At 40.2% G+C, this 20,467-nt stretch overlaps 1 protein-coding gene across 1 annotated transcript in view; it reads right to left on the bottom strand.

Moving 5' to 3' along the window:
- Nucleotides 1-20,467, bottom strand: part of LOC309396514 (IgGFc-binding protein-like) — a 63,583-nt gene that overhangs the window by 35,079 nt on the left and 8,037 nt on the right. Inside the window, exons 5-18 of the mRNA XM_081961673.1 lie at nt 19,765-19,906; nt 17,947-18,146; nt 16,824-16,962; nt 15,033-16,235; nt 14,143-14,342; nt 13,010-13,148; nt 11,219-12,421; nt 8,618-9,219; nt 7,088-7,652; nt 6,066-6,661; nt 4,922-5,492; nt 4,064-4,263; nt 3,220-3,600; nt 1,944-2,235 (exon numbers count right to left, since the gene is read on the bottom strand). Coding sequence (XP_081817799.1) covers nt 1,944-2,235; nt 3,220-3,600; nt 4,064-4,263; nt 4,922-5,492; nt 6,066-6,661; nt 7,088-7,652; nt 8,618-9,219; nt 11,219-12,421; nt 13,010-13,148; nt 14,143-14,342; nt 15,033-16,235; nt 16,824-16,962; nt 17,947-18,146; nt 19,765-19,906 — 6,433 coding nt within the window. The remainder of the gene's footprint in view (nt 1-1,943; nt 2,236-3,219; nt 3,601-4,063; nt 4,264-4,921; nt 5,493-6,065; nt 6,662-7,087; nt 7,653-8,617; nt 9,220-11,218; nt 12,422-13,009; nt 13,149-14,142; nt 14,343-15,032; nt 16,236-16,823; nt 16,963-17,946; nt 18,147-19,764; nt 19,907-20,467) is intronic.

Below are 20,467 nucleotides of genomic sequence, written 5' to 3'. Positions count from 1 at the left end.
GGATAGTGATTTGGTCTTTTGCACTTGGGGAGAGGGGAGGAAGAGAGAGAATGAAAATTCCATCCCCATTGCAAATGGGAGTGAAGAGAAACTGGAACCAGTGGTTGGAACTGGTTGCTGCCAAATTTAGGTAACATACCCATTTGTGTCTCTTAGAGGCCAGGGATGGAGTCAAGGAGAACAAGGGCCAGTTAAGGGATGGAGAAAACGCAAGGTGATTTTGATGGAATTAAGCAAAGTGTTCTGGAAATAGACAAAGAAAGCTAAAGGAGGAATCTCCAACAGAGTGAATGAATTAAAAGTGATTACATTTTTTGAGAACATACCAACGTGAGATGATGCTGGGAGAGTATTTTAGAGATATGTATGGGAAACGTAATATAAAACTGCTCAATATCTCCTCCTTCAACTAGGACTCAAAGCAGTGCCTTATTCCACCCATCGGCCCTCCTGTAATAATTTTTATGTTGAATTTTCAGTTATTTTATTAAAAATTGCATTGTTGATCTTTTTTTTTTAGGCTCATAGAATTTATTGTTGCAAAATGGAGTATTTATATACTCCGGTTAAATGTGGCACGGGGTTATTGTCCTGATGAATTAATTTATACAGTGTGACTTTAGTCAAAGTATAAGAAAGAGTAGACCATCCAGGACCTGTTGGATCATATTTTCAGAGAGATTTCCTTATCAGATTCCTCAGTAACTTCAACAATGACAGAACGTCTAATGTACTGTCTTGACTAGAAAAGTTGAAGATAAATTCATAGATGAATCTGCCTTCAAAATAGTCCACATTGAACTGTATAGTAGAGTCATATATCAGGACAGGAAATGTTTTATGACATTTGCATTATGACATAAAATGTTTTATGACATTTTAGGTCATCAATTGTTTTAGAAAACTTGCAAAATTTCAATTTCATGGCAGTCATGTCTCCAGGATTAACATATTATTTAGCTTAGATTATTTGAGGTATTTTGGTTCAAAAATTATTGCCCTACGATGCACCACTTTGCCCACTTAAAGGTTACAAACAAACCTTTAGAGGGATTTTTTACTAGTATATAGATTATGAATGATCTCTAGCTCAGCTAATTTGCAATAATATAGGATTTTATAATTTGTAATCATTTTGAGGTCAGTGTGAGCAACCAAATATCGAAGCATTTCCCTGTGTACGAGCAATATTTATTGCTTTAAAAGAAAGTGGAAAGCAGCATTGATTTATCTAATCCAACTTTATTACATTTTGAAATGGAAACAATATCTTAGTCGTTTCTCCTTCACATTTGCATCAGTTAAATCTCTGAATGAAGTAGTACACAGTGTTACTGTAATATTTCGTGAGTAAAGTGTGCTGCACAAGCAAGCGGTTTTAAATATTAAACAATAGGAAAGTTGCCATTTTAGGTTGAAACTTTGAGTGGGAGGAACATAGGAGAGGACAAAGCTTAACAGAGATATGCAGGAATTGTTAACCTAGGCGAAAGGAGATGAAGTCCTGAGCAGGAAGATAACATTCTAAAGTATCTCAGGCAGACATCTCTCTAATTCCCTGGAGTATAAGGAGGACGTAGAGCAGAGTCAGATTTGCAAGATTCTACTACTATAGCCAGTCTCAATAATAGTGGTTTCAGCATTCCTGTGATTTCCTGGCCTGATCTACCTAGTGAGGCTAACAATAATTCCTCCAAAATGCAGAAATTAATCAAAGTTGTCTGTTCCATTGAAAGTCTTATTCGTGGGTTTAGGGATTCTGAAATGTCACTTTTGAAGGATGTTTCTGGGATGCCCTTCAAAGAGAAGATGAAACTCTGGGATATCAAGAATGCTGTTTCTCCTAAACAAGTATTTGACCATATGCTACACAAAATGTTGGGCTTCCCTTGTGCTTTGCTGTAGTCTGTTACATCAGATCGCAAGCACAGATGGAACAGTCTAGAAGCAATTTTCAAGAAAATCTTCCGCCTCCCAGGACTTGAGTACTTCATCAAAATTATTTGTTCTCTCTCCACTGGCCAGCTTCAAGTCATCCAAATGGTCCTTGTTGAAGTTTCCACAGGCGGCACACAGCTTCCCTCTGAGGGTCTCCTTGGCTGCCATTGTCACCATCCCATCAGGATGGAGATAAACTTGCACTTCAGAATCATGGTCAATAACAATCTTATCTTGAATTTTCCTGATGGACACAGGGCTGTTCTCATATGGCAGCTTTATATTCTGACCGTTTACCTGGAAAACATGATTGAGGTAGTAAAACAGTTAGCAACCTGAAAACATCCCCGCATCCATTTTTAAATGTTTGGTTTCTTCCTTTGAATCTACTCAAATAGTCCTCAGCTTCATTTCAAACCTCTCTCTTAATTTTTGCAAGAGATCAGATGTCTTGCTGACAACAGCTGCTTAGATAGAAAAGAAGATATTAGGTATCACCCCATTTTTTGCAGAAACATCTGCATACTATTTTCATCAGGTGTCAACTCATTTGTTTATACCTGCTCCTGACTATGATTGTCTAGATTTGGAAGGTAAGCAATGGAAACTTGGTTAGTAATTGAAAGGGGTTTTCTTGAGGTGGAAAAAAAATGAAACTTTGATTTGGGGTTTTACTGATTAGATTGATTTATCGTTATAGAAATGGCTAGTTTCTAATATTATGGAAACGTAAAAAGTTGAGGTTTGATGCCTTATTCTACTGCAACAGAGGGAGTCGGAAGTCAATATTTTTTTTCTCTCTCCCCCCCCCTCATTTTTCTTTCCCCTTCTCCTCCCCACAGTCCTACTATTTGTTTTGTGTCTTTGTATTTTATTCTATAATAAAATGCTTTTTTAATAATTGAAAGGGGTTTCCCAGAGAATCTTACAATTGCGCCTTTACTGAAATATCAAAGAGCGTTCCTGAACATGGCAGTGTGCAAAATTTTCTGTATAACAGAGGAGTGTCCATTAATTCAACCAGAATCTAGCTTGACTCAAGGGAGACTATCTTTTATTCAGTTATCACTACCAAATTTAAAAGGCAAAATTATTATTTAAATATGTAAACATGATTAAGGGTAGAGTATGAATTGTCCAATCAGCTCACCAGTCCCATTGGCATTCTCTAGTCAGAATTTATGAATGGGAGGGGGGAGATGTGGGGGGACTTTGAAGAATGTGTGTTGAAGTCTACTAAGTGTTCCATAACTTGTTGGTTTGCTCTTGATTTTCACTTACCCAAAACCTTTCTCGGTTTATAATCTGAATGAAGCCACCTCGAAAGTAAAAGAAGACAGATCTTCCAACCACCATCTCCTTCGTATACACCTTTCCAATGCTCACTAGCAGCCTGAACCAGGAGGCAGAGTTCTGGTCACAAAGAGAAGCCATTTCGTAGACTCCACTGCAGGAATATCTCCCTGCGGCACCATCGAAAGAAGTGAAACGCGCTTGGGCAGTGAGTTGACATTGAGCTTCCAGCCTCACGCAGCCACGCACGCCTTCCCGAAGGGCACAGGTCTCTCCAAGCTGGCAGCTGCTTTCTTTGCACTGGAGGTGGCCTGCTGACTGGCAGGTGCATTTTTTTGTGCAGCCCTTTGAGTAAATGTGCTCGCCGATCTGTTGAGCAAAGTCCCAGAGTCAGTTACAATAAGAAAAGCATTCCCTCCCTCCTTCCAGTCTTCCAATTTCTGAGTTTTGCCCCATTTTATATCTTGTCTGTTGTTAAGTGAATAACAGCAGTTGTTAAGTTAGTAATCTGGTTTTTAAGTGAATCTGGCTTGCCCATTGACTTGGCTTGTCAAAAGTTTGCAAAAAGTGATCATGTGAGCCCAAGACACTGCAACCGTCATAAATATGAACCAGTTGCCAAACATCTGAGTCTTGATCACATGACCATGGGGATGTTGCAAAGGTCATAACTTTGACAAATAAGTCACTTTGTTCAGTGTCTTTGTAGCTTTGAATGGTCACTAAATGAATTGTTGTAAGTCTGTAGTCTGTCAGGAATCACTCCTAGTCTCCATCCCGTAAGAAGTAGCCCCTTTGTGCTCTCAGCCACATCAAGGGAGAGAGAAATTACCTTGAGGTAGGCTCCGCGATAAGTGCAGCCACATTGCTTCATGGTTACACATTGAGATCCATCAAAGACATAGTCCTCATCACACTGACAGCCTTCAAAGCAGTTCTCTGAACACTGACTTGGACTAGACAAGGCGGCACAGGTGGAATCACACGTTCTGGTACAGGGCTCATAGTGGCTGTGGGCCGGACAGGTGAGCGCTGTGGAAAGCAGAAGAAGCAAATAGATTAAAATGGCTAGGGAATTCCAGGAAGTGAAGTCCACATCTCCTAAAATTGCCCAAGTTGAGAAACACTGCACTAATGAAGTGCTAAGGACTAACAATCACATCTTCCAGGGGAGGAAAGTACAATCTAGGGAAGTACGTTGTCTCCCTAGAGCAAAAATCAAAGATGTGGCTGAAAACTTAACCAAAACAATTAGGCCCACAGACTATTACTCTTCCCTCCTCCTTCACGTTGGGACGAATGACACAACAAAGAACTTGTGTACAATATTGAGAGATTATAAGCAACTAGGCAATAAATTGAAGGATTCTTGGAACAAGGACCCGCGTTTCCCTGAAAATAAGACGGGTATTATTTTCTTTTGGGCTCCAAAATAAGCAGTAGGGTTTATTTGGGGGGAATGTCTCCCCCTCCCCCCCAATGTACTTGAAGAATATATGAGAGGCCCACTTCTTCTGCTTCCTTGTGGCGGGGCAGGAGGTCTCACAGCCATGACACCACAAGAAACCAGATGGAATGGGCAACTGGGTAGCCATTAATAAGAATAGTAAGGCAAGGCACAGGAGGAGAGACAAAGACATTTGATGCAGAGAGTTGGCTATTTATGGAAAGTAACTTCCTACAAACTTACGGCAGAAGGAAGAGCTTCTCCAGGCTCTAATGTTGGCACCAGATGCCTGGCAAGCAGCTACATAGGCTTGAAGACTTCGACAAAGGGACTCTTGAGCCTCATTGGTTGTACAGGCCTCATTCAAACAGTGTTTGAAATATTCTGCAGGATTCACCAGTGAATGGCAGCCTATGAATGGACCTGTCTTGGATGGGATCATTCCACAGAAGTTCCCAGCTTCATATTTTGTTTTCTGGGCTTTGTTGCAGATGGGACATCTGTCCCCACAGCCATCAGAACAAATTGCACCATTCACAGGGACCTTCCAAGAAGCTGCAAATTCTTCCACATTTTCAGTGAGTTTTCCATTAGGTAGCATGAAGTCATCCTTCGGATCCCCATTGAAGTTGCCAGCTAGGCCACACATATGACCCATATAAGTACTGGGGACAGAAATATGAACATATGAGGAAGTATCATACAGGATTTTGAGGCCAAAGGTTGTGTAGATAATGATGTTGTTCCCTTCTTGGGTGATCCAGAATTTCCCATCAGCTGCGTTCATTGGCAGGGTGTACAACTGTCCATCCACCTGTACCAACAAAGAATAAAAATTGGGGATAAGTTCTGGTTTTACATGCATAGAATTTAATGCATCTTTCACATTGCTTCCTAGCAGTAATTAATATCATGTTTTTTTCCTCTTCACAACCCTGGGAAAAGAATAAAACACAGCTTCAATTATGATCTTGCAGTCTGCATTAGCAAAATCATCAGAAGTAGAAAGAATGCATTTAACTCCCAAATCTCACACCCCCCCCCATTTAAAAAAATCTTCTGAGATTAAGACCAAAACATCACTGCTGAATGTAAAACTGAGTTTTTCTGCTTGATTTTGGTGCATTAAGCGCCAAATAAATTTAATGCACCTGTTTTATTAAAAGAAAACAAACAGGCAGAGATTTCTGCTTCCAGTCATTTGGGAGCTATCCCTGCAATATTTCCATGTTCTCTGGAGTTATACAAAGTGTTTGTGTGTGGGGGGGGGGGATCTAGCCCCTATTCTTCAAACAGTTTTCTGGCTCTAGGATTCAAAACCTTTTCCCCAAATATGATAATGAAAACCCATAAAATAAACTTCCTAGTGATAAGCTCTTTCACCTACCGTTGCCTGCCACTTTAGTCCCCTCTGAAGGGTGATTGTGTAACCATGAATGAAGACCTTCAGATTCCGGATTAGAATTAAAGGACCATCACCAAGCTTCTCATTCTCTACCCACACAGTGAAGTTCTGGAGCTGAGGATTTTGCCGGCAGACTTGAGCTAAGGTGTAAGTACAGGAGCCATAGAGTTCAAAATGCCTCCCATCAAAGGAAATGAAATGAGGGTCACCCAATACAATGGCCTTTCTGTAGCCTATGGGGTGGCAGCCTTGAACGCCCTTTACAATCTTGCATTCCTCATGAGCTCCACAAGAGAACTTTTGACATTCTATGGTTGTGTTATCCTTGCAGATGCACTTTTTCTGGCAGGAAGTGGTGGGATAAAACTCTTCTCCCAGTTTGTAGTATCGGCCTTGGTCAAAACAGCCACATTTGGCCTTTGAAACACACTGATCCCCACTACGGATAGATCCAGAGTCACAAAAACATCCTTCCAGGCATGGAACATCACACTTCTGTGGTGAGATGAGGCTCTTGCATGTGGCAGGACAACCGCTGCCACAGAGCTCATAGTGGGTGTTAGGTGGGCAAGACATACCTGAAGAGCAGAATAAAGAGAATGTTGCTTATCAAATTATCACAAAGAAGGGGGTTAACACCAGAAAGCAAGATAAGAAAAAATGGATGGAAACTACTTCAACACATTTGAGGGGCACCAAGTTGAGGAAGCCTACTGTGATATAAATGGGGCTCTTCATCAAATGACTCTCCAATTTCTATTACTGGATTTAGGCTCTCTTTCATCTCTCATGCCAGCTACACTGTTTCCCCGAAAATAAGATATCCCCCAAAATATTGCAACACAGCAGCAGTCATGAGGTGACCATAATCACCGCCTCCTGCAGCTCAAAAATAGTAAGACCTCCCCCAAAATAAGGCCAAGTGCTTATTTTGGGGGGGGTGTCAAAAGAAAATAAGACCCTGTCTTATTTTGGGGGAAAAGACGGCAGGAGACAAGACTTACTGCAGAAGGATGGTGATCTCCATTCCTCAACTTGGATGCCTTGAGCTTGACATGCTGTCACGTAGGAGCTGATGGCAATACAGAGGGCCTCATGGTGACCTTGATATGCGCAGGTATCATAGACACAATCATCAAAATAAGACTGAGGATCAATGGCATCATGGCATTGCCTGAAAGGCCCACTCTTTCTTGTAAGAATCCCACAGTAGGATGGACCTTGGTAGGTTTGTTTATCAGCATCACTGCACACTGGGCAATTTTTGGTGCACCCAGAAGAGCAGCCAGGAATATCTTTCACCTTCCAGCTGTTTGCAAATTGAACTTCATCCTCTGCTTGGGTTCCATCTTTCATGAGAAAGTCATCATTTTGATCTTTATTGGCATTACCACAGAGGCCACAGAGTGCATTGGCATAAGAGTCGGGAACAATGACCCTGGCATAGCTGTACCAGTCAAAGCTGACACGTAGATCAAAGTCTGTCTTGATGAAGCCGTGAACTCCACTGTGGTAGATGCTCAGTTTATTTTCATAGGAGAAGGGTAGTTCCACAAAGATGCCATTGACCTGAATTAAGATACCAAAAAAAAAAAAGTCAAGGAACTAACAATTCTTTCCTTAAGAGCAGATTTGTTTTTGTTATATTTCAGACTCATCATCTCCCCTATTCCACTCCATGGGCTATTTGACAAATAAGCAAAGTAAGTAATCTATCACTATATAATAACAATAAATTTATACACAGGGAAAAAAAACCAAATGGAAAATTGCAGATGTAATTTAAATTTGGCCCTAGAAGATGAAACAATATAACAATTAAAATAAGATGTAAAAATTACACAAAACAATAAAAACACTAGCTTGATAATTAAAATAATTTCTAGTTCTCATGAAATTCTCTGAGCCTAAGAACAAATTCTGTATACATTTCTAAATACTATAAATCATAAATAGATATTTTTATAATATCAAATAAGTGACTGACATCCTCCCCATTAAACCAATATCCATTTGGGAATTGGATGATAAGCAATAGGGCGGTGTTGCCTTTAATATCTTCAGTAAGAAATAAGAATCAAAGTACACTATATATATAGTATCACCTCCCTAAACCAGAAGCCAGCAATCTTTTTAGACTGAGTTTTTGGGGTTGTTCCATGAAAGCATATGCAATTTTGCTTTTCTCATGAAAATTCTTGCGTGAGACTAATAAGTCTTGAAAACCTGAAGGATCTCTTGGGATTCCACCTTGCATAAGATTATTTTGCTATTTCAGCATTTATATTGGGGGCATTAAATTAGGCATGATAAGATTTTGGCCTGTGCAAGTCCCATATAACTGACCCCTTAAATCTGCAACTATCATCCCATCCTGGTTTGGAGAAATCGTAGCTAACCTTCCATACAAGAACTAAGAAACATTGAGAACTTAACACCTATGAAGCTTTTATGCCTGAGAATCTGAACCTTGCAATGACTCTTTTTTGTTATTAATAAGACATTTGAACACCCCCTTGGATTAGTTTATATACCTGGATCTTTTCGGGAAACTCTTGGCTCATAGTGATGGTAAAGTTGTAGATCTCCAGGGTCACCACTTTGGTGTAGGACACTGCCTTGTTGCCTCGGTGGTTATTCTCCACCGTGACCAAAAATGGGGTCAGAGAAGGATCCTGGGAGCAGAGCCCGGCCATTTGGTAAATACAGGTTCCCATGAAATCATATTTCTTCCCATCGAAGGTTGTATAGTGAGGGTCTCCGGATCCTATGCAGGTCCTGTAACTGACAGCATGGCATCCCCGGACACCATTGACCACGCTGCATTTTGTCTTGTCCTTGCAAGCAGACTTTTGGCATACAGCCTTGCCTAATTTGGCATCACACTTGCAGTGACTCTGGCAGTCTTCATCTCCCCAAAACTCTTCCCCTGCCTTATAGGTCACGCCCTGGTAAATGCAATTGCAGGTGTCCACCGGAACGCACTTCTCACCGCTGCGGACAAAGCCTTCGTCACACTGGCAGATTTGCGCACAGGTGTTGTTACAGGTGCTGGGAGCAGAACGGTCAGAGCAGGTGGCTGGGCAGGCATTTCCACAGGATTCATAGTGGCTGTTCTCAGGGCAGGATATTGGGACTATTTAACGAAATCACGGTTAAAACAAGGTTAGTGACTATTGACATGTACTTCATTCCTGAAGAAACACCCTACATGTGTAAACAACAAAAAGATTCACATTGGTTCTGGATAATCAAAGGAGCAGCAGGCTTTCCTTGTGGGATTTTGAAAGAGAAGGCAAAGGAAAGTCCTTTTAAAGCTTCTGGAAGAGAAAGGAAAGCATCTTCATGCAGGAAACTCTGCATTCTGGGAGGAGAAATGTGTATAGTTTATGAGAGGAAAAAAATCAGAAGGAACCTAACACATTTTATTAAAAGGCAGAAGCCTTTGTGAGCTGCACACCCTTCATCTGATGCAAAGAGCCACAAAAACCAACACCTTTTAATAAAATTGGTTGGTTGGATAAGATGCTACTGAACTGCACTTGTTTGGTGTAATTACTGAAAAATGATGAATAAGCAGTGGAAAAGTAATGCAGGAATGGGTGGAAGGAAGAAAAATACTTTTACACTCAGTGTTTCTTAACCTTGGCAGTTTGAAGATGTGTGGACTTCAACTCCCAGAATTCCCCAGCAAGCCATGCTGGGAGTTGAAGTCCACACATCTTCAAACCGCCAAAGTTGAGAAACATTGTCTTACCCACTTAGCAAGAGGAGAAAAAGTTAGTACTTTCCATTTACTCCCTTGTCTCTTATTTGCCAGTTAACAAAACATTATTTACAGAGTACAGGGAACCATGGAAGAAAAAAACAAGCCTCTCCTGTAATATTTCTTTTTTCTATTCCTAAAGTTTTAGACGTATTACTTCACACTTTAAGGTTGGGTGGATTGGTAGGGAAATAATGAAACCATGGATCATTTGGACTTTGGCTTACGACTTTGCTTCTACCGTTAGATTCTGTTATATTGTTGTATTTGGTTTTTTATTTTATTACTGTTTTGGAAGCAACTCAGTGATTAGAGCAGCATTTAAGCCAAAATAAATAAATATTCAAATGCAAGAGGAATGCAAATCGATTTAACATTTAATCTTGCTTATAAACATTTGATTTATTGTCAGTTTATTTTTCAATGAAAGTTATACAAAATTAAGAAATAGAATTAAACAAATTCTGCAGCCCTAGCAAGTCAAAATGTACTCCCATGTACATTTCATGAGATTTAATCATGAAAAGAGGCCAAAGAAATCTTGCCCACAATGAATGCATTTGTAAGCAAAAACCCTACACAGGATGACCATATTATCTGCAATCTGCTTCGATGTTGAAGCCGTTTGCTTTTGGGCTCTGCTCTTTTACAAAGATCTCGCTTTATATTTTGTGCTGCATCTTCTTCCCTTCTGGATCTCAGATTTACATCACTCTTTCCTCTCCCCCCTCTGAGCTTCACTGACTTGCATCTCAGTGCTTCTGTTCAGAAGGGATTTCCACTGGCTCCCTTAGCCAAGGTTACCCACTCCGGAACATGCCCTGGATGACAAAGGATGCTGCCCTGCTATTTTCAAAGTACACAGTGCATATTATATTGAATGGAGGGATACACCTTTACATCTTGTAATCTGCCATGCCAAGTTTCTCAGGAAATGGCAATACAAAGATGAACGGATAAAGGAGATGGAGGGAGGGGGAGAAAGTGAAAGAGAGAGAGAGAGAGAGAGAGATAGTATTACTGTGGGTAATTCTTTTGTTCCTTTTGTCCATAGAGTGAACATTAAGGAAGTTTTTTTTCCAATATGTAAGGAGGTGAAGTGATTGGAGTCACCATGCTTATTGTCTTTGCATTCTCCTCCTGGTTAGCTGCAAATAGAATCTAGATCAACTCGGCTTGATTTCCGAATAGAGAAGTCAGTGGAAGATATAATAGATTGAAAGTGGCCCCAGATAAATATGAGCAATCTGAGTATCCAATAAAGCTTTAAACATTTAAATGTATATTATAATAAGAACCAGCTTTAAAAGACAGATATCATCATCATCATCATCCGCCACCACTACCATTAATTTATGAGGATACTTACCTGAAGAACAAAGAGCAGGAGTGCCATAGCCATCAGATTTACCACCTCCAAAGACGAAAAGTCCAAATGGAGAGTTCTCGTGTTCCACTAACAGGGCACGATCTGTTATCTCCACATCTTCTTCAGCCCATGAATATTTGGTGCCTGGGATCTGTGTCCACCGGATCATCCTGCCTTCCATTGTGATCCTAGCAGATTCTGACGATTTGGCTATAATCATGGCATGATTTGTGAAGTTCTTCATTCCATAAATGTGGTATGAGTTGCAATAGCATGTGATGGCAGGGATGTTCATGAGGAAAGGGTCATAGGTATCGTCTCCTTTTTTGGCACCAGTGAAAAAAAACATGACTTGGATTCCAGCATCAGCAGAGATAAAAAGTGGTTGAGAGGTCGGGATCTCAAGTTGAACCACTTCTCCAGCCACCAGAGTACGAGATTCTTTCTTGGAGCTGGATTGATATTTGAGTAAAGTGTTCACTGCAGAAATAATATAGGCAATATCATATTGTGCCTGGAAAGAAAGAGGAGGGACGATGAAGGTGGTTCCCCAGCTCTGAACTGGCAGGAGCTGCTCAACAACATGATCACAGTATGTGAACTTGGAAGCACAGGTATGTCCACTCAAGACAGCCACAGGTTTGGTCGATTCAATCCTGGTGCCTGATAAATCTTCTGTGCTTTGCAGCTGAATTGCTTCAAAGGCCTTGAGGTCAGTCATCAAGATGGACCCAGGACCGTAAACCTTGCTTTTGTATGTCACCCTGCCTTTCAGGTGGATGGTCACTTTTGTGAGATCCTCATGGGCTATGATAGCGAATTCTTTTGTGCCATTTCCTATGGGGGTGACCACATAATATAACTGTCCCAGCTGGTGGATGGGATAGGTGATTGTTCCCTCACTTGTAAAAGGCAAGTAGTTGTAGGAGATGACAGAAATGTCTTGGTCAGCTTCAATCACCACCGCCTTATTAAATTTGTCACTCCCCACCATTTCTAAGGACTGTGGTAATTCAATGGAAATGACTTCTCCTTCATTGATGGTTTTGTGCAGTATCGTATTGCTTGTCGATATTGTAATATTTGTTACAAAATTATATCCAGAGATGTAGAGTTTAAGATTTTGAATAGTTTGCCCAGACTTGCGATTTTCCATGAAGGCAGTAACAAAACTCTTCCCCCGGGAACTTAAATGACAAGTTCCTGAAACAAAGAAGGACTGTTAAGAGAAGATAGATCTCATCATACATTAAATTAGAATATTTCCCTGTCTTCATTCTTGTTTCTGGTTGTCAGAAAGTCAAGAATAAAACCAGGTACATAAGAGCCATTGGCAACTTCAGATATCTAACCCCTAAGTAAAAATGTTACCGTTTTATCACTCCATCACCGGCTTCTCCCCCTTCTATATTTAAAAAATATATCAATCACATCAACTTTAGTGACAGTGCAAAACCTCCCTCCATGCCCATGTGGCCTTCAGACAGGACAAAATGTCACAGTATGGCCCCTGAGTATCTTTTACTGATTGGTATCATTGGTTTAAGCCAATATGCACATTTCACCTTTTTCCATTTGTTTGGATAGTTTTCATTGTGGATAAATATCCCAAGAATCATATTTTAAGATAACTCTGAACCATTAAGAACCCCTTTCAGCCACCGTTCTGAAATAGCTGATTGAGGAATTCTGGGAGTTGAAGTCCACACTGTCTTGGGCTATAGTCCTCAAGCTACAATTGTCTTTCACCAAGGATACTTAGCCAGGCAACATAAAGGAATGAATACTTACCCTTAACACAGGTCAGGACTCCCTCTTGAAGGCTGCAGGTTTCATCAGCGGCACAAGAGTGGGCCTCACATAGGAGCCCTTGACCGGGGACACAAGTACAGTTTTCCTGGCAGGTATTCAGCAGAACAGTCTCATGGGGCTGGTAGGAAGAAACAGAGATTTTCTGAATTACAATATGTACATATATTGACTTTGGGATATAAATTTTATTTAATTATATTATTTATTTGAATTTATTATGAGTGCTATGGAGGTCTAGACGTGGAGTTCTTGCCTCACAGTCAGGAGTCTCTGAGTTCAATTCTAGGTAGCAGCAGATATTCCTCTCTTATTTTCTGATTATTATTTTCTTTGAATTCATTTATGACCTTAGCTTTTAAAAAGGTGATGTTTTTGCGAAAGGTCATAATAGAAATAAATGTGTCTGATTTTCTAATTTCCCAATATATTTCTTTAGATACTGTGAATTTGGAAGAAATATTCAGGGAAATAATCACCAGTAGGTACGTATATCAAGAAAAGAATACTTTAGATACTTCTTCAGAATTTGACATAACCATTTCTGTTTTTAAGCTACTCTGAATCATTTAAAACCTCAGCCAATAACATAATACTGAAAATAATTCTTTTGTGAAAGAAGAAACTGAACTTGTGAACAAACTGATTTTTTTTAGTTCATCACTCATGAAAAACTATAGGTTTCCACATACATTCACATATATCTCTTGTGCTGGATGAATGTAGCCTGCAGGGAGTCCTCGACTTAAAACCATTTGTTTAGTGATTATTCAAATATACAACAGCATTAGAAAAAAGAGACTCCTGACCTGTTTTCACACTTATGACTGTGGCAGCATATTCATAATTGTGGCATCTCCATGGTCACATGATCAAAATTTGTGCCCTTAGCAACTGGCACGAAAGAAGCATTCTCCCTTGATTATCATTTGTAACCTTCCCAGCTGGCATCTGACAAGCAAAGTCAATAGGGGAAGCCAGATTTTCCTAGTGATGTCATGCTTCACTTAACAAATGTGGCCAAACATGTTGCAAAATAGGCACAAGTCCCATAACAACTGTCCTCATTTAGCAGCAGAAATTGTAAGTTGAAGACTATCTGTATATTTGCTAACCTCATAGTCGTGTCCATCTTGGGAACAGCCACAGGTTTCCACAGAAACACAGGAAAGGCCATCAAAGTAGAAGCCGGCATCACACTGGCATCCTTTTGCACAGGTCTCTGGGCATGGATCAGGGTCATTGATCTTGGCACAAGTAGTGGGGCACAGGTTGGCACAGACCCTGTAATGGCTATTGACTGGGCAGCTTGGAACTACATTGGAAAAATAAACATAGATACAGTACATATTAGTTGACATTTCTTGGCTGTTACTCAAGGCAGAGGAAAATGGAATGAAGTGGACGGAGCTACCAATGGATTGGACTGCTCGGATGCTCCATAGGATTCCCTTTAAGGATCTGAGACACATTTTACATCTTTATTACGAAGGGTTTTTTTACACTGGGATTTCAATATAAGTTTTCAATGTCAGCAGACGTGAGCTTTGTCCCGCCTTAGAATCAGCTCTGGACCTATGAGCTGAGCTGGCTTTGAAAGCTGAGTTGATTTATGGTTGGAAACACCCTTACACTTTCCAATCAGTCATTCCAGTTTCTCAGCAAGCAACCACACATAGTGTAATGCTCTTCATATGAATGGCAACAAGAGAGCCTTTAGTGGCTTATCTCATGCACTTTTTTAGTAGACTGAAAGTTAAAGAATTTTCATTACTTCAGGATCTGGGGGGAATGGGGTCAGAGTATTCATGTGAAGCAACTGCCCCTGCATTCTCATAATAGCCAGAGGGAAGGGATGGAATGTGTGAGAGTGATCTCTCAGAAGAGAAACTTGCAGAGGGAGTTATAGCCCCCAAAGTGACTCCTGATATAGATGAACAACCTGTGTGTCCATTCAAATCTAATAAGTATTTAAATATCTTCATCAATTTATGAGGATACTTACCTGAAGAACAAAGAGCAGCAGTGCCGTAGCCATCAGATTTACCACCTCCAAAGACGAAAAGTCCAAATGGAGAGTTCTCGTGTTCCACTAACAGGGCACGATCTGTTATCTCCACATCTTCTTCAGCCCATGAATATTTGGTGCCTGGGATCTGTGTCCACCGGATCGTCCTGCCTTCCATTGTGATCCTACCAGATTCTGACGATTTGGCTATAATCATGGCATAATTTGTGAAGTCCTTCATTCCATAAATGCGATATGAGTTGCAATAGCATGTGATGGCAGGGATGTTCATAAGGAAAGGGTCATAGGTATCGTTTCCTCTTTTGGCACCAGTGAAAAAAAACATGACTTGGATTCCAGCATCAGCAGAGATAAAAAGTGGTTGAGAGGTCGGGATCTTAAGTTGAAGCACTTCTCCAGCCACCAGAGTACGAGATTCTTTCTTGGAGCTGGATTGATATTTGAGTAAAGTGTTCTCTGCAGAAACAATATAGGCAATATCATATTTTGTCTGGAAAGAAAGAGGAGGGACGATGAAGGTGGTTCCCCAGCTCTGAACTGGCAGGAGCTGCTCAACAACATGATCACAGGCTGTGAACTTGGAAACACAGGTATGTCCACTCAAGACAGCCACAGGTTTGGTCGATTCAATCCTGGTACCTGATAAATCTTCTTTGCTTTGCAGCTGAATTGCTTCAAAGGCCTTGAGGTCAGTCATCAAGATGGACCCAGGACCGTAAACCTTGCTTTTGTATGTCACCGTGCCTTTGAGGTTGATGGTGACTGTTGTGAGATCCTCATGGGCTATGACAGCAAATTCTTTTGTGCCATTTCTTATGGGGGTGACCACATAATATAACTGTCCCAGCTGGTGGATGGGATAGGTGATTGTTCCCTCACTTGTAGAAGGCACGTAGTTGTAGGAGATGACAGAAATGTCTTGGTCAGCTTCGATCACCACCGCCTTATTAAATTTGTCACTCCCCACCATTTCTAAGGACTGTGGTAATTCAATGGAAATGACTTCTCCTTCATTGATGGTTTTGTGCAGTATCGTATTGCTTGTCGATACTGAAATATTTGTTACAAAATTATATCCAGAGATGTAGAGTTTAAGCTTTTGAGTAGGTTGCCCAGACTTGTGATTTTGCATGAAGGCAGTAACAAAACTCTTCCCCCGGGAACTTAAATGACAAGTTCCTGAAACAAAGAAGGACTGTTAAGAGAGGATAGATCTCATCATACATTAAATTGGAATATTTCCCTGTCTTCATTCTTGTTTCTGGTTGTCAGAAAGTCAAGAATAAAGCCAGATACTTAAGAGCCATTGGCAACTTCAGATATCTAACCCCAGGTAACAATTTTACCCTTTTATCACTCCATCACCCGTTTCTCCCCCTTCTATATTTAAAAAAAATATATCAATCACATCTACTTTGGTGACAGTGCAACACCTCCCTCGATGCCCATGTGGCCTTCAGACAGGACAAAATGTCACAGTATGGCCCCTGAGTATCTTTTACTGATTGGTATCATTGGTTTAAGCCAATATGCACATTTCACCTTTTTCCATTTGTTTGGATTGTCTTCCTATGGATAAATATCTTGAGAATCGTATTTTAAGATAACTCTGAACCATTAAGAACCCCTTTCAGCCACCGTTCTGAAATAGCTGACTGAGGAATTCTGGGAGTTGAAGTCCACACAGTCTTGGGCTATAGTCCTCAAGCTACAATTGTCTTTCACCAAGGATACTTAGCCAGTGAACATAAAGGAATGAATACTTACCCTTAACACAGGTCAGGACTCCTTCTTGAAGGCTGCAGGTTTCATCAGTGGCACAAGAGTGGGCCTCACATAGGAGCCCTTGACCGGGGACACAAGTACATTTTTCCTGGCAGGTATTCAGCAGAACAGTCTCATGGGGCTGGTAGGAAGAAACAGAGATTTTCTGAATTACAACATATACATATATTGACTTTCTGATATAAATTTTATTTAATCATATTATTTATTTGAATTTATTGAATGGCATGGTGGCCTAGAGGTGGAGTTCTCGCGTCACAGTCAGGAGGCTCTGAGTTCAATCCTAGGTAGCAGTAGATATTCCTCTCTTATTTTCTTATTATTATTTTCTTTGAGTTCATTTATGACCTTAGCTTTTAAAAATGTGACCACTTTGTCAAAGATCCGCAATAGAATGTCTGTCTGATTTTCATATTTCCCAATGGATTCATTTAGACATTGTCAATTTAGAAGGAATATCCATGGAAATAATCACCAGTAGTATACCAAGAAAAAGAATGCTTTAGATACTTATTCAGTGTTTGATGGAACCATTTGTGGTTTTTAAGCCATTCTGCACAATTTAAAACCATAACTGTATAACATAATACTGAAAGAATAAACTGAAAGGAAGTTCATTAGTAAGAATTTTTTTTAATTGATTATGAAAAATCATAAGTTTCCACATACATGCACATATATTTTTGTACTGGATGAATGTAGCCTGCAGGTAGTCCTCAACATAAAACCATTTGTTTAGTGATTATTCAAATATACAACAGCATTAGAAAAAAGAGACTTCTGACCTGTTTTGACACTTATGACCGTTGTAGTATATTCATCCCCAAGGTCACATGATCAAAATTTGTAGCCTTGGCAACTGGCATGGCAGAAGCTTCTCCCTTGATTACCATCTTTTACCTTCCCAGCTGACATCTGACAAGCAAAGTCAATGGGGGAAGCCAGATTTTCCTGGTGACGGCATGGCTCACTTTACAGTTGCAGTGATTCACTTAACAAATGTGGCCAAACAGGTTGCAAAATGGGCACAAGTCACTTAACTGAAGTTTCTTAGCAAATGAAATTGTGGCTATAAGTTGAGGACTATATGTATATATATGCTAACCTTGTAGTTGTGTCCATCTTGGGAACAGCCACAGGTTTCCACAGAAACACAGGAAAGGCCATCAAAGAAAAAGCCGGCATCACACTGGCATCCTTTCACACAGGTGTCTGGGCATGGATCAGGGTCATTGATCTTGGCACAAGTAGTGGGGCACCGGTTGGCACAGACCCTGTAATGGCTGTTGACTGGGCAGCTTGCAACTTATTGGAAAAATATGCATACATATATTAGTTGAAATTTCCTGGGTGCTACCCCAAGGTAGAGGAAAATGAAATGAAGTGCACATAGCTATCAATTAAGGATAGTGTAACTGTGATGGAAGATAATATGTATGGAGACCCCACACAAAGCTAGTAGGGAGGACAATTGCAAGTAGGGAACAGAATGATTGTATTGCTCTGGTGCTCCTTTAGGATTTCCTTTAAGGATCTGAGATACATGTATGTCTTTATTTAGAAGCTTTGTGAAATGGGGCTTTCAATATCAGTTTCCAAGGGAGTCGTCAGACATGAACTTTGTCCTGTCTTAGAATCAGCTCTGACCTATGAGCTGAGCTGGCTTTGAAAGCTGAGTTGATTTACGATTGGATACACCCTTACACTTTCTAATCAGTCATTCCAATTTTCTCAAAAAGCTACCACATAGTGTAATGCACATCTTGTAAATGAGAACAGGAGAGCCTTTAGTGATGTATCTCATGCTCTTTTTTAGGAAACTGAAAGTTAAAGAAAAGTTAATCAAAGAGGCCATCTATATCAAAATTTAACAGCTAATTCAATCGATTCAATCTTGGTGCCTGATAGATCGTCTGTGCTTTGGAGCTGAATTGCTTCAAAGGCCTTGAGGTCAGTCATCAAGATGGACCCAGGACCGTAAACCTTGCTTTTGTATGTCACAGTGCCTTTCAGGTGGATGGTCACTTTTGTGAGGTCCCCATGGGCTATGATAGCGAATTCTTTTGTTCTACTTCCTATGGGGGTGACCACATAATATAACTGTCCCAGCTGGTGGATGGGATAAGTGATTGTTCCATCACTTGTTATAGGCAAGTAGTTGTAGGAGATGATAGAAATGTCTTGGTCAGCTTCGATCAGCACCGCCTTATTAAATTTATCACTCCACACCATTTCTAAGGACTGTGATAATTCAATGGAAATGACTTCTCCTTCATTGATGGTTTTGTGTAGAATCGTATTGCTAGTCGAAACTGTAATATTTGTTGCAAAATTATATCCAGAGATCTACAGCTGAAGCTTTTGACCAGATTGCCCAGGATTGTAATTCTGCATGAAGGCAGTAACAAAACTCTTCCCCCAGGAACTTACATGACAAGTTCCTGAAACAAAGAAGGACTTTTAGGAGTGGATAGATCTGCTTGTGCATTAAATTAGGATACTTTCGTGTCTGTTCTTCTTGTTTCTGGTTGTCAGAAAGTCCAGAGTAAAGCAGGGAAAATAAGAGCCAATGACTTCTGAGTTCCAACCCCCAGGTAGCAATTTTACCTTTTTATCACTCCATCACCCTCTTTCCCCCCCCCCTCAAAAGTTTTAAAAAATATATCAATCACATCTACTTTAGTGACAGTGCAACATCTCCCCCCATGTCCATGTGGCCTTCAGACAGGACAAAATGTCACAGTATGGCCCTGAGTTTCTTTTACTGATTAGTGTCATTGGTTTAAGCCAATATGCACATTTCATCTTTTTTCCATTTGTTTGGATTGTTTTCTCTGTGGATAAATATCCCGAGAATCATATTTTAAGGTAACTCTGAACCATTAAGAACCCCTTTCAGCCACCATTCTGAAATTCTGGTTACCTTTCTGAACACATCTCATGATTCCTTCTTGGGACTCACAGGTCTCCAGAGCGGCACAGCTGTGGTCAGTACAGGTCAGCCCCTCACCTGGGATGCAAGTACATTGCTTCTTACAAGCATTCAACAGAACCACCTCATTGTGCTGTAGTCAAAATGGAAAGACAAAAAACAGAACAGAATCTAAGCTGATTTCAGATCTATAAAATGAGAGATCTGAATTGTAAATATTGTTCACCGAAAAGAACTGAATAGATGTATCTGTGAGACTTTCACATAAATCTAAGTATACATGTACATTATCATTTCCACTGTCCCAAATTACATATCATGGTTTCCTTCTTCCCATGGACAACCCCTTTTAATCAGTATACCTCATGTTCACCCATTCATCTTTCTCCATTTTCAACAAACAATAAAGGATTTCAAGTCTTTTATAAGAAATAATTGTTGTTCCCAAAAGCACAGCATTTTGCATCACTTTGATGCATGAGTCTAAATAATGTAAGTAAATATACCCATCAAATTCCTATTGCAATGGGAAAGCCCTGAAAAATTATCAGTTGGGAGATCACAAAGTACAAAGTCAAGAAGAATCAAGTGGCAGCATTTAGAGGGAAAACCCTGAGCTTCAGATGTATAAAAAATATTTATCTCTTGCAGTCCAGTCCTTACAGTTTCATCTCTTTCCGATTTCAAAGATGAT

The sequence above is a fragment of the Natrix helvetica genome (assembly GCF_964273705.1).
Source record: "Natrix helvetica genome assembly, chromosome: 9".
NCBI lineage: Eukaryota > Metazoa > Chordata > Lepidosauria > Squamata > Natricidae > Natrix > Natrix helvetica.
The sequence above is the reverse complement of the archived record's forward strand: the minus strand, read 5'-3'. Positions and strand labels throughout refer to the sequence as shown.